The 14475-nt window shown below is 39.7% G+C and overlaps 1 protein-coding gene across 1 annotated transcript; it reads right to left on the minus strand.

The window, feature by feature from the left end:
* Window positions 1-5724: 5724 nt before the first annotated feature.
* Window positions 5725-5979, minus strand: LOC131392814 (keratin-associated protein 21-1-like). Its single transcript, XM_058522992.1, has one exon. The coding sequence runs from the start codon at window positions 5977-5979 to the stop codon at window positions 5725-5727; it is 255 nt and encodes an 84-aa protein (XP_058378975.1).
* Between the last annotated feature and the right edge of the window lie 8496 nt (window positions 5980-14475).

Raw genomic sequence — 14475 nt, forward strand, 5'->3', positions numbered from 1 at the left:
TTCTGCATATAAAAGTAACTTCTAGTCCTAATAAATGCTTGACTCTTTACTGCATACATAAATTATCTTACGAATGCCTAATAAATGCTGTTCTTCCACTTTGCAGAATGCCTTTGACGGTATGATACAATAAGTTAGATTTTCAAAGAGCTGTAATTAGTAGAATTCCCTTCCCCTGTCTGTAAGACTAACCTGCGAGTTATCCAGAGCACAGTGCTCAGACATGCCTTACGAATATTCCACCTGTGAACCCTGTCCTGCTCTTGAAAGAATCTCTCTTTCTTCATCAGTTGCACAAACTATATCCCGGGAATAGCCTCACCCAAGGGCTGACTTTGCTGGCGGGGCCAGCTTCCTTGGAATTGGCCATTTTGTGGGGTCCTCCGAGTCACGCTCTCTGTGGTGACCCTTGTCATGGAGATCAGGTAGTCATGCATTTACCACTGCTAGTTAACACTGAGTCGGAAAAGACTTTGCTGTTCTGCGACCTACATGTTAGAGTTCTGGAAAGTCAGATGAGGAAACAGCACTCACGTCAAAACCCAACAAGGTAGTAGGCTCTCCAGCTCAGAAGGTCGCCGGGAACTTTTAATCCCATTCTTCCATCTGCCCCAACCTAAGAGAGCCCCGTTAAGGCACTAGACCTCGCTCTTTTCCATTGGAAAATGTGGCACCACCTGATCATATCCAAAACTGCATGAACTTCTCTTCTCCCTTTACACTTGCTACTGTCCTTTCTAGTCTTTCTTTGCAAGTAACATCAACTCATGTGTCACAACCTCAAAATACCTTCCTGAACTATCTCGCTGAAAACTTCAGCCCTTCCTTTCTTTCCCATTAAGCTGTTTTAGTCTCGTCTTAGCCGTGATCTGTCTGAATTTATCTCAATAAATGCATACTTGCTTTTTTGGATCTTCACCTATTAGAGTGTGAACACTCTGAGAGCAGGAAACTTGTCGATAATTTTCCCACAGTGTCTTTGGTCTCTAGAATGGTTCACTTTTAAAAATAGTCAAAAGTATTTGTCAATTATGTGATTTAAATCACTTTCCAAAACCTCGATGTATGTAAACACACCTATGTGCCCTTCCATCAAACAGATGATGTGATAGAATACTCATCTTCCAACTTATCCTTCCATTAGCCTTTTATTCCTCAGGCTTGACACCTGAGTCTGCTTCCAACTCTTCATTAGCCTGGAAACTCTCTCTTCCATTCCATTAACTCCTTACGAACTGAAGCCAACTCTTGTCTCCCTTGCATTTTTGTCGTAAGCTCCTGAAGAGAAGTCAATCCTCCCCTTTTTTCCCTCCAGGTCCATCCTAGACACAGTGCAATTTCCACGGCACGGTTCTAAAATGCTGTGTGACCTGTGACTGTGTAAGTGAGTGTCTGAGCACGTGGACTATGAGAAACAGGTGAAGAAGACGTTATTTGTGCTGTAGGTGTAAGAAGAAAGGCCGGTACTATATCGAGGAAGAATCAAAGTTCAGGCAACCTATTTTTAGCCCAATTTTCAAGAGAGGCCATAACACCTCAAGAAAGGGGTAACTTCACGGGCAAGCAGACAGAGATTTGTTAGACACAAAAGACCATTTTTATTGAGAATAACTGGTTTTCCCAACCGTAGGATGTTAGGATCATCAACACAGTCACAAGAGAGAATCACAGATTAAGGAAGAAAAGGCAAATATGTGGAAACTAGTCAGATGATACCACAAAGTATCATCTACTCGGACCACAAAGACGGCATTCTAAAAATGGGGAGTTGGAGGTCAAAGCCTCGGTCAAGCATGTAATTTCTTCAACGTAGAACTTGTGAGATACGCCTTCTTGAATCAGCATTATGTTTAGACACGCCCTTACAGAAGCAGGCGAAGCTTGGATAGTGATGTTCTAGTAGCAAGAAGAATAACATCTTCTATAGTAACATGGCCGGTAGCCACAGTAGACGGAGCCAGAGCCATACCCACAGCCATAGTAGGAGCCGTATCCGCAGCCATATCTGGTTCCATAACCACAGCTGTAACGGGGGCCACGTCCCCAGCCATAGCCACTTCCATAACCACAGCCGTAATAGGGGACAAACCCACAGCCATAGCCATATCCGACGCCATAGCCACAGGGGTTGCCATAGTAGTTGCACCACATGTTGTCAGGAGAAGCGAGTTCAGGTGGCTTGCAAGAGGAGCTTTCTGAAGTGTGTGCGCCTTCTCCTTCTCCCGCACCTTTATATACTGTCAGTAATTGGCAGCGCATACCATTCATCCCTGACTTCCCCAACAAATATGTAAACTACTATTATGTGGCAGTCACTGTTCACACTCAATGATGGTTTGCTGTAAATGAGCTCATTATTTTCGAGACTCCAATTTCATTTAAAGAGCATCATTTCAATTTGCCCTGACAAAGAATTGTCTCAGTAGAACCATGTGCCCGAAGGTAAAACCGGTACCCGTTTTCAAAACTTCCTATCATTTTATATATAAGCCTTACACAACCACGTTTTGGGAGACCTAGGGAAATTTTGCCCTTGTTCTCTCTCCTCATTTCTAAAGTATCTAGCTCTGCCCTCAGGAAAGGGAGTACTCTCACCTCCTTTCTTAAATCGTTGCAACTTCTTGCCAGGCTTCTCCCACCCACCTACCGCCAGATACCTACTAGAACCTTGTGGTAGAAACCAGGGATGATGCTAACTCGCCAGGGCACGGAACAGCCCGCAACAACAAAGAAACGTCGTGGTCCAGATGTCACGGTGCTGAGATCCGGAAACCTTGTTTTATAGCCACGCATCCATAATCAAGCTTCTCTGTCTATAGGTGTCTCTGTCCAACCATACCCTTTCTCCTCCTGCTATCCCAAACATCCGACCTTTCCATCACCACACATGTGGTCCGAAGAAAGTGGTTTTTTTTCTTCGTTTGTTTGTCTCCGGGGGATTGTTGTTTGCTGCTTATCCTACTTGTCTTGGTTTTACCTAAGTCGCCATTTTCAGAATCAGGGAGACTCCAACGCTTAAAGTGATTTTACGGTACAGACTATGAAATCCTGGTTGGAAGGGAATACAAACTCAGGATGATCATTCCTTCTCCTGGATACTTGCGTTTCCATGACAAAGGAATGAGGGAGGGTGATCCACCACTTTATTAAATGCTTTAATGGAGATTTGACAAACCTGCCAATTTCATTTTCTGAGAAATTTCACTATTAGACAGTTTTCCTTCGGTTGATCATTCTGCCTGTGTTTTTCTGGTATTGGTCACTGGTCTAATCTGATCACTCTTAGGTTTCATCCCTAACAATAAGCATACAAACAATATATCCCCATTCCTGCGTTTCATTTCCTTTGGTTTCTGTCATCCTTGAAATTCAAAGCTAAACATTCTACTTCACGTATTCCCTGGAACAGACACTATACTTTCCAATACCGCTGCCAACAATCACTTTCAGGCCACGATACCCTTGGATAATTGAAAAAGGCTTCTATCTTTACCGCATTATTTCTAATACATTTGCGTTCGGATCTCTGGATACTGATCCATAACGGTGGAAACCGTCTCTACTTTGTGCATCCCTGAATGAGCAGCTCTGAGTCCAGTACCCGGCCCATAATTTACGACGAATCAATATTTGCCAATCAAAAATATATGGATTAAATCAAAAATATCTTTAAAAACTGGTGTGCCACTTAGAAGCTCTAAGATATTTAGATACGTTATCACCATTTTCTGTTTTCACGCAAACTAAGAGTTTCATATTTTCTTTCACTAAGAGAGTCACAACATTTCAGGTTTTGAAGATATATTGTGTAAGTTTGTGAAGATCCTTTTCTGCATATAAAAGTAACTTCTAGTCCTAATAAATGCTTGACTCTTTACTGCATACATAAATTATCTTACGAATGCCTAATAAATGCTGTTCTTCCACTTTGCAGAATGCCTTTGACGGTATGATACAATAAGTTAGATTTTCAAAGAGCTGTAATTAGTAGAATTCCCTTCCCCTGTCTGTAAGACTAACCTGCGAGTTATCCAGAGCACAGTGCTCAGACATGCCTTACGAATATTCCACCTGTGAACCCTGTCCTGCTCTTGAAAGAATCTCTCTTTCTTCATCAGTTGCACAAACTATATCCCGGGAATAGCCTCACCCAAGGGCTGACTTTGCTGGCGGGGCCAGCTTCCTTGGAATTGGCCATTTTGTGGGGTCCTCCGAGTCACGCTCTCTGTGGTGACCCTTGTCATGGAGATCAGGTAGTCATGCATTTACCACTGCTAGTTAACACTGAGTCGGAAAAGACTTTGCTGTTCTGCGACCTACATGTTAGAGTTCTGGAAAGTCAGATGAGGAAACAGCACTCACGTCAAAACCCAACAAGGTAGTAGGCTCTCCAGCTCAGAAGGTCGCCGGGAACTTTTAATCCCATTCTTCCATCTGCCCCAACCTAAGAGAGCCCCGTTAAGGCACTAGACCTCGCTCTTTTCCATTGGAAAATGTGGCACCACCTGATCATATCCAAAACTGCATGAACTTCTCTTCTCCCTTTACACTTGCTACGGTCCTTTCTAGTCTTTCTTTGCAAGTAACATCAACTCATGTGTCACAACCTCAAAATACCTTCCTGAACTATCTCGCTGAAAACTTCAGCCCTTCCTTTCTTTCCCATTAAGCTGTTTTAGTCTCGTCTTAGCCATGATCTGTCTGAATTTATCTCAATAAATGCATACTTGCTTTTTTGGATCTTCACCTATTAGAGTGTGAACACTCTGAGAGCAGGAAACTTGTCGATAATTTTCCCACAGTGTCTTTGGTCTCTAGAATGGTTCACTTTTAAAAATAGTCAAAAGTATTTGTCAATTATGTGATTTAAATCACTTTCCAAAACCTCGATGTATGTAAACACACCTATGTGCCCTTCCATCAAACAGATGATGTGATAGAATACTCATCTTCCAACTTATCCTTCCATTAGCCTTTTATTCCTCAGGCTTGACACCTGAGTCTGCTTCCAACTCTTCATTAGCCTGGAAACTCTCTCTTCCATTCCATTAACTCCTTACGAACTGAAGCCAACTCTTGTCTCCCTTGCATTTTTGTCGTAAGCTCCTGAAGAGAAGTCAATCCTCCCCTTTTTTCCCTCCAGGTCCATCCTAGACACAGTGCAATTTCCACGGCACGGTTCTAAAATGCTGTGTGACCTGTGACTGTGTAAGTGAGTGTCTGAGCACGTGGACTATGAGAAACAGGTGAAGAAGACGTTATTTGTGCTGTAGGTGTAAGAAGAAAGGCCGGTACTATATCGAGGAAGAATCAAAGTTCAGGCAACCTATTTTTAGCCCAATTTTCAAGAGAGGCCATAACACCTCAAGAAAGGGGTAACTTCACGGGCAAGCAGACAGAGATTTGTTAGACACAAAAGACCATTTCTATTGAGAATAACTGGTTTTCCCAACCGTAGGATGTTAGGATCATCAACACAGTCACAAGAGAGAATCACAGATTAAGGAAGAAAAGGCAAATATGTGGAAACTAGTCAGATGATACCACAAAGTATCATCTACTCGGACCACAAAGACGGCATTCTAAAAATGGGGAGTTGGAGGTCAAAGCCTCGGTCAAGCATGTAATTTCTTCAACGTAGAACTTGTGAGATACGCCTTCTTGAATCAGCATTATGTTTAGACACGCCCTTACAGAAGCAGGCGAAGCTTGGATAGTGATGTTCTAGTAGCAAGAAGAATAACATCTTCTATAGTAACATGGCCGGTAGCCACAGTAGACGGAGCCAGAGCCATACCCACAGCCATAGTAGGAGCCGTATCCGCAGCCATATCTGGTTCCATAACCACAGCTGTAACGGGGGCCACATCCCCAGCCATAGCCACTTCCATAACCACAGCCGTAATAGGGGACAAACCCACAGCCATAGCCATATCCGATGCCGTAGCCACAGGGGTTGCCATAGTAGTTGCAACACATGTTGTCAGGGGAAGCGAGTTCAGGTGGCTTGCAATGGAGGTTTCTGAAGTGTGTGTGCCTTGTCCTTCTCCCGAACCTTTATATACTGTCAGTAATTGGCAGCGCATACCATTCATCCCCGACTTCCCCATCAAATATGTAAACTACTTTTATGTCCCAGTCACTGTTGACATTCTACTGTAATGAGCTCAGTAATCAATGCTGTAAATGTGCTCACAACTTTGGAGACTGCAATTTCATTGACCAAATTCATTCACTTGGTTTTAGGTAATTCAAGCATAATTTTTCCCTTTTTCTCTCTACTCCTTCTTGAAATGTCTTCCTCTGCCCTTAAAAAAGGGTATACTCCTAATCCTGTCTTAAATCCTTGCAACTTCTTGCCAGGCTTCTCCCTCCAAGATACCTACCGCCAGATATCTGCTAGCATCTAGTCGTAGTAACCTGGTTTGATGCTAATTCGACAGGACATATAATAGCCCCCGATAACACTGAAACATCATGGTTCAACTGTGGTCGCGTTGAGATCTGGAAACCTTGGTTTGTAGCTCTGCATCTATGAGTAACCTTCTCTGTCTATAGGTGTCTAAATCCAAACATACCCTTTCCTCTCACTTTATCGTAAACATACAACCAATACCAAATATTCAGTCAAAGAAAGTGTTTTTGTTTTTTTGTCTGGAGGGGATTTTTTTGCTTATCTTACTTGTCTAGGTTTTACTTAAATCACCTTTCAGAATTAGGCAGACTGCAAAATTAAGCCTTTTTACTGTAACTGTGAAATCCAAGTTGGAAATGAGTATTAACTCAGGAAGATCAGTCTGTACCAGATATTCTAATTTCAACAACAGAGGAATGAGCGGTTATCCACTACTTTATTAAATGCCTTCAACAGGGATTTTTATAAACCTACCAATTTCATTTTTTGAGAAATTTCATTACTAGACAATTTTCTTTCTTTGAGAAATCTTCATATTTTTTTCTGACTTTGGTCACTGATCTAATCTGATCACTCTTATGTTTCATTCCTAGTAGTAAATATGGAGAAAATATGTCCCCATTCCAGTTTTTCTTTTCCTTTGGTTTCTGTCCTTGAAATTCAAAACTATAAATTCTATTTTACAAATTCCCTGGCATAGACACTTCACTTTTCAATACTACTGCCAACAACCACTTTCAGGCCACAATACCCCTGGAATATTGAAAAAGTCTTCCATCTTTATTGCATTATTTCTAATACCTTTCCATTCAGATCTCCGGATACAGATCCATAACAATGCAACCAGTCTCTATTTTGTGCATCTCTGAATAACCAGCTCTGAGTTCAGTTCCTGGCACGTAATTTACACTCCATCAGTATTTCATCAATAAAATATAGATGGATTAAATCAAAAATATGTTTAAATATTGGTGTGCCACTTATAAGCTACAAGATATTTAGATATATTACCACCATCTTCTCATTTCATTCAAACTGAAAGTCCCAAATTTTCTTTGACTAAGAGAGTCATAACATTTCAGATTTTGAAGATATGTGAAGTGTTAGTTTTTGAAGACCCTTTCCAGATATATTAATTATCTCATACGCTTAATAAATTATAGGCCCTTACTGTATACATGAATTATCTTACACGTGCCTAATAAATGATGTTCTTCCGTTTTTCAGAATGCCTTCAATGATATGAAACATAATGAAACAATAAGTTAGATTTTTAAAGAGCTATAATTATTAGAATTCCCTTCCCCTGTTTGTAAGATGAACCTCAGAGTTACCAGAGCACAGGCAGTCCTCAGATCTGACTTACAAATGTTCCAGCTATGAGAACTGTCCTGTTCTTGAAAGAATCCCTGTTTTTTCATCAGTGAGACAAATTATACCCTGGGAATAGCCTCACTCCAGCCTTGACTTTGATGGCAGGGCCATCTTCCTCAGAACTGGCCATGCTGTGGGGTCTCCTAGCTCCAGGGACCTCAGAGTCAGACTTTGTGTGGTGACCCTTGTCATGGAGATGAGACAGTGACACATTTATCACTGCTGGTTAAAACTGAGTCTGAAAAGGCTTTTTCTGTTGTAGGATCTATTTGTTAGAGTTCTGGAAGGTCAGATAAGGAAAGGACACTAAAATCAGAACCCAACAGAGTAGTAGGCTCTCCAACTGAGAAAGTTGACTGGAATTTTTAATCCCATTCTCATATCTACCGCAGCCAAAAAGAGCCCCATTAAAGCACTAGACCTCGCTCTTTTTGCAGTGGAAAATGTGGAACCACCAGATCATACTCGAAACCTAATTAACTTCTCTTCCCCGTTTACACTGCTAATGCCCTTTCTAGTCTTCTTTGAAATTAGCATCAGCGCATTTGTCACAACCTCAAAATAACTTCCTGAACTCTCTCTCTAAAGCTTCAACCTTTACCATCTTTCCCATTAGGCTGTTTTATTCCCTCCATAACAATTTTCTGTCTGAATTTATCTTAATTAATTCTTACTTTTTTTTTTTAATCTTCACCTAATAGAATGTAAACACTCTGAAAGCAGGCAACTTGTCAATAATTTTCCTACTGGGTCTTCAGTGTCTAGAATGGTTCCCTTTCAAAAATAATCAAAAGTATTTGTCAATTAAGTGGCTCACATCAATTTCCACTACCTCAATGTGCTAATCTAGGTGCAATTCCATCAAATACAGATGATATGATAGAACATTATTCTACCTTTTCCTTTTGTTAGGTTTTTATTCCTCATGCATGACCCTGGAAACTCTCTCTTCCATCATATTACTACTTTAAGCATTCAGCCCACATCTCTTCTCCTTTGGATTTTTGTCATGACCTCCTGAATAGGTGTCAATCCTCCTCTTCATTCCCCTCCCGTTCCATTCTAAACACCAGTGTGATTTCCAAAGCACAATTCTGAAATACTGTGTGATTTGTCCTTGAGTATGTGAGTATCTGAGCATGTGGAATATGAGAAATAAGTGAAGGAGACATTATTTATGATGTAGGTATAAGAAAAAATGTGTGTACTATGTCAAAGAAGATCCCAAGGTTCAGGCAACACACTCTCAGCCCAATATTCAAAAGAGGACATAATACCTCAAAAAACGAGTAATTCATAAGCAAGTAATTCACAGAGATTTGTTAGAAACAAACAACATTTTTATTTAGAATAACTGATTTGCCCAAATGTAGGATGTTAGGGTCATCAACACAGTCACAAGAGAGAATCACAGATTAAGGAAGAAAAGGCAAATATTTGAAAACTACTCAGATGATACCACAGAGCCTTGGACCACAAAGATGGCATTCTAAAAGTGGGTAGTTGCAGGTCAAAGCCTCTGTCAAGCATGTAATTTCTTCAATGTAGAACTTGTGAGATACAGCTTCTTGAATCGGCCTTATGTTTAGACACGCTGTTTCAGAAGCAGACGAAGCTTGGATAGTGATGTTCTAGTAGCAAGAAGAATAACATCTTCTATAGCAGAATGGCCGGTAGCCACAGTAGACAGAGCCAGAGCCATATCCACAGCCGTATCTGGTTCCATAACCACAGCCATAATAGGGGCCAAACCCACAGCCATAGCCATAACCGCTGCCATAGCCACAGGAGTTGCCGTAGTAGTTGCAACACATGTTGTCAGGAGAAGCGAGTTCAGGTGGCTTGCAAGAGAAGGTTTCTGAAAGATGTGTGTGCCTTCTGCTTCTCCCGAACCTTTATATACTGTCAGTAATTGGCAGAGCATACCAAAGCATACTCTGACTTACCCAACAAATATGTTAAAAACTCTTATGTACCAGTCACTGTTGACAATCATTAACATTGGTTTGCTGTGAATTAGCTCATTATTTTGGAGACTCTAGTTTTATTTAAAGAGCATCATTTAAATTTGCCCTGCCAAAGAATTGTCTCGATAGAATCATGTGCCTAAAAGTAAAACTGATACCCATTATCAAAACCCTCTATCATTTATTATATACATTATACAACAAGGTTTGGGGGGAATGTAGGAAAATTTTGCCCATTTTTCTCTCTCCTCTTTCCTAAAATATCTATCTTTGTCTACAGGGAAAGAAATACAGCCATCTCCTTTCTTGAATCATTGCAACTTCTTGTCAGGCATCTCCCACCCACCCTGCACTTTCATACCTCCCCCTCATTCAACACTCCTCAAATTCCAAGAAATAGATCAACATCTGATAATTCAAAGCCAAGGATTTTCATTGGGACATTGACTGGTTATAGGCATGGAGACACGTGCTATGTACAAGTGCTTCTTTTACATTTCCCTTTTGTATTTCCTTCCATATTCCAGGCAAAGTGAGGTCCTGGGGAGGCAGGGAAGCCTTCCTTTCCCCTCCCATTTTTTGTAGCTATATTAGTATTGTCATTGAGGAGCCTTTACAGCCTAACCAACTTTATTTGGATGAGGAAGCAGAAAACCTCAGTTAGACCAGAAACTAGATTTTTTTTCCAATGCAAATCTTATCCGAGTTTTACATTATGACACGTCAGTGAGTTCCTAGAACTTAACAAACCATTCTTTCCTTCTCCTATCACTACTGTTCCTTGCATATTTAGTTCAGAAGCTGAAGGAGAGTGGATGACTTTACAATGCCTGCAGCAAAGCCCACCCTCAATTCCTAACACTTTCATGACATAAAAAAAGCACAAAAATATCAATTTCTTCCTGCATTTATATGTCCTTTTACTCTACTCATTCAAAATTCTCAAAATTATCTATTTATCAGAAGTTCTCAATCTTCTACAAAAATGTTCTTTGTGATTTTGAAATACAATGCACCCTCTCTCTTCCAAATACTCCTATCTATCACACTTATCTTTTTCAATATATCTGAAGAAAATGAGTATGATTTCTTCTGCCATTAATATTTTTCTTGCCATCCTTAATTCTCAGCTAAAAAACTCCTTTGTATACTCAGAAGTCAGATCAGTAATCACTTTCTGCAGGATGACTTTCCTCACTGCTACCTTCTGGATTGGAAGAGTCTCCTCTTTGCTCCTATATGCAGACATATGTCAGAGCACTTATCAAGGTTTGTTGAAACTTTGTCTTGCTCACTAATTAAAATATGATATTCTTGAGGAAGCACTGTACCTTCCACATTAGAACTTCCAGGCAGAGCCAGTGTTTGATCTACCTTTTACGTAAGAGAAATTTAAGGATTGGTGGGGGTTAGAGACCCAAATTAAAGCCACTTCTGGGAGGCATAACCAGAGCAAGTTGTTTTTACACCACACAGAATAGTGTTTCCACTGAAGCTCAAAACATGGCCAGGATTTAGGAAATATATTTGTTTGTTTTTGCCCTCCAAATTTCCACCACATTCCAAAAATGTCTAATATGTATGGTTTTTTTCTTTATTTCTTTACAGTCTCAGCTGAACTCTGGTAATTCTGCAAGAAGCTACCTGTAGTTAGCACTTGGACCTGATATATATATATTACCTCAATACCATCCATATATTACCTCAATTGCAAAATTCCATACGCACCACAACTCAGCACTCCACTACAAAATATCCTTGTGATGTACTGAAAGTGACTTGGATAAGCAAAGAATCCCTGGGAAAAACATATTTTTCAATGAAATTCAATTTTGCATTCCTATCACTAAAGGATTACAAAATTTATCCACATTCATAATAAAGACCAGGGTTCAACATCACTTATAAGAGTTCTTCAGACTTTTATCCTGAGTGGTTTTCCTTGCAATGATCCATGTGGGTTAGAATGGTGGGAAGTGATCATAAAGACACCTGCTACAAGTTCTCGATATTTTAGAAAAGCCTTAGAATGTAGTAGAAAATGAGATGCTATGCAGAACTGAGCATCATGACTTGCCCTGTCTTTTCCTTCTCACCTTGGTTCTTCCAAGGGGCACATCACTGCCGATAACACTCTTCGTGCAGTAAGGTCTCATCAGAATCAATTAAGTGGGAAAAGGCCTGCTCTATTGCTTCCTCTTGCACTGGTATTTACATCATTATCTTGGAAGGATGTACACTTAAACTCTGTGAACTTTCATTTAAGAGAATATTTATAAACTCTAAAGATGACTGGTTTTGTAACAAACATCTTTCTCGTGAGTATAGAAACAATGTCAGGGCCCCAGTGCCTGGTTTCTGTAATAAATAGCTCCTCCCAGCTTTCTAGCGTCCCAGAAAGCTTGTAGCCCTAAAATCTACTTTTGGAGTTCTGATACCTCATTTAATCCAAAGAATGGGACCACAAATCCATTTGCCTGCATCCCCTCTTCCGACAAAAATATATTCAGTTTTCACTCAACCTACCCAGAATCCATTATTTTTCTAATTGAGTTTTTCTCATCTTCACCTGAAGTTTTAAAATGATAACATGTACTTATACATGTTTGTTGATTGTTTTGCTTGCTTGGCTTTTCTTTAGCAACTCAGCTGAATTCCACAGACACTAACTAATTACACGCCACACTCAAGGTGCTGTCCTGGGAACTGGAAGTTTGCAAAGATAGATCACATGTGGTTCTTGTCCCAGGATCAAACATCTGCACATGTAAAGGGGCTCCCCATAAGAAGGAGGTCTACTGTTCCTCTCAGGGCCACCCTACCTTTTTACCACCTCTACTTTAGGTCTTATCATCTTTCCACACTACGCAAATATCGGAAACAGTGAAGATATTGACACAGCTATAACAGTAGTTCTCAACGGGGAATGATTTCACCTTCTTGGACTCTTGGAGAGTTGGCACTGTCTACAGACATTTTTGATTGTCAAGACTTTGGGGCAGGGAGATGTTCTTGGCATCTAGTGGTAGAAAACATGGATGGTACTAATTCTACAAGGCACAGAACAAGCCCACAACAAAGAAACGTCTGCTCCAAAATAGTGCTGAGATCTAGAAATTCTGGCTAATAGCTATGCATCTGTAAATAAGCTTCTATACCCATAAGTTTACAAATCCAAACATAGACTTTATTCTCCTCTATACCAAACATCTGACCTTTCCATCACCAAACATGCGGTCATAAAAAAGTGGGGATTTTGTTTGGTTGGGGGGATTTTTTTGCTTCTCTTACTTGTCTAGGTTTTGCTTAAATCGCCACTTTCAGAATTAGGCACTCTCCAAAATTTAAATTATTTTTTACTGTAACAACCATGAAATCTAAGTTGGAAAGTAGTACAAACTCAAGAAGATCATTCCTTCTACTGGATACTCAAATTTAAACAACTAAGGAATGACAGGTGACCCACTACTTTATTAAGTGACTTCAACAGGGGTCTTCACAAACTTGCCAATTACATTTTCTGAGAGATTTCATTATTAGACCTTTTTCCTTCAGTTGATAAATCTCTCTACCTACTTTTTTTCCGATTTTGGTCACAGGTCTAATATGATCCCTCTTCTATGTTTCATCCCTAACAACGAGCATAAAGAAAATATATCTCCATTCTAATTTTTCTTTTCCTTCAGTTTCTTTCCTTTTCTATCATCCTTGAAATTTAAAACTAGAAATTCTACTTCACAAATTCCCTGGAATAGACACTTTGCTTTTCAGTACTATTGCCAAGACCTACTTTCAAGCCACCATACCCCTGAATTATTGAAAAAGTCTTCTATCTATATGGATTATTTCTAATGCCTTTCCATTCAGATCTCTGGATACTGGTCCATAAAGGCAGAAACAATCTCTATTCTGTGCACCCCTGAGTCACCAGCTCTGAGTGCAGTGCCTGGCACATAATTTGTACTCATCAATATTTCTCCAATAAAAAATGGATGGGTTAAATCAAACACAAGTTCACACTTTGGGATGCCCCTTATAATCTGTAAGATATTTGGATATATGCTTAAATTCTCTAAACACCAGTTTCTTCTTTCTAAAATTGGGTCTAAGCATTTTATGTAATTGTTTTTCATATGTTTCACAGCTATTCAGTGCTTTGGGGCAGGAATTGTACTGAATAAATGTTTTTTTCCTTCATCTCATTTTTCTCACACCATAGTTTTAAATTCTCATCCAACGATAGTTTTTCAAATCTTCATATTTATTTATACTAAAATGCTGATTTTGTCTGAATTAAATGTAATAACTTTGTAGTTTAAAGGAGATTGTTCTATTGTATACATATATATGCTCTAATTAAAAACTTTTTTATGATGAAGAAGCAAAACCTCTCAGAAAATAAATTACTCTCCTAGTGGCCTTTTTACGCCCTGACTGAGCCATTTTGTATAGCAATTTGTTACTAAAAATACAGAGTCAGCATTATGTCATTGGATACGATGTGCATATTTTCAAGTTCAGCAATTAGAGGATGACTTTATGTTGTATTTATAAAGCATATCACTTGGGGAAATGTTTAGGTACATAGAAAAAGGTCGATGTGATTTTGTTGAGATTCCAAAAGAGTCAGATCAGTCCATAGTAGAAATGTATTTTTAGGACTATGTCTGTTTTGATAGCTTGATTAAGTATCATCTTATAATAAAAGATTTTAGCCAA

Source organism: Diceros bicornis, chromosome 27 (genome assembly GCF_020826845.1).
Source record: "Diceros bicornis minor isolate mBicDic1 chromosome 27, mDicBic1.mat.cur, whole genome shotgun sequence".
NCBI lineage: Eukaryota > Metazoa > Chordata > Mammalia > Perissodactyla > Rhinocerotidae > Diceros > Diceros bicornis.

Excerpts from the sequence above, each read along its gene's own strand:
- LOC131392814 (XM_058522992.1), bottom strand. The coding sequence starts at position 5,979 with ATGTGTTGCAACTACTATGGCAACCCCTGTGGCTACGGCATCGGATAT.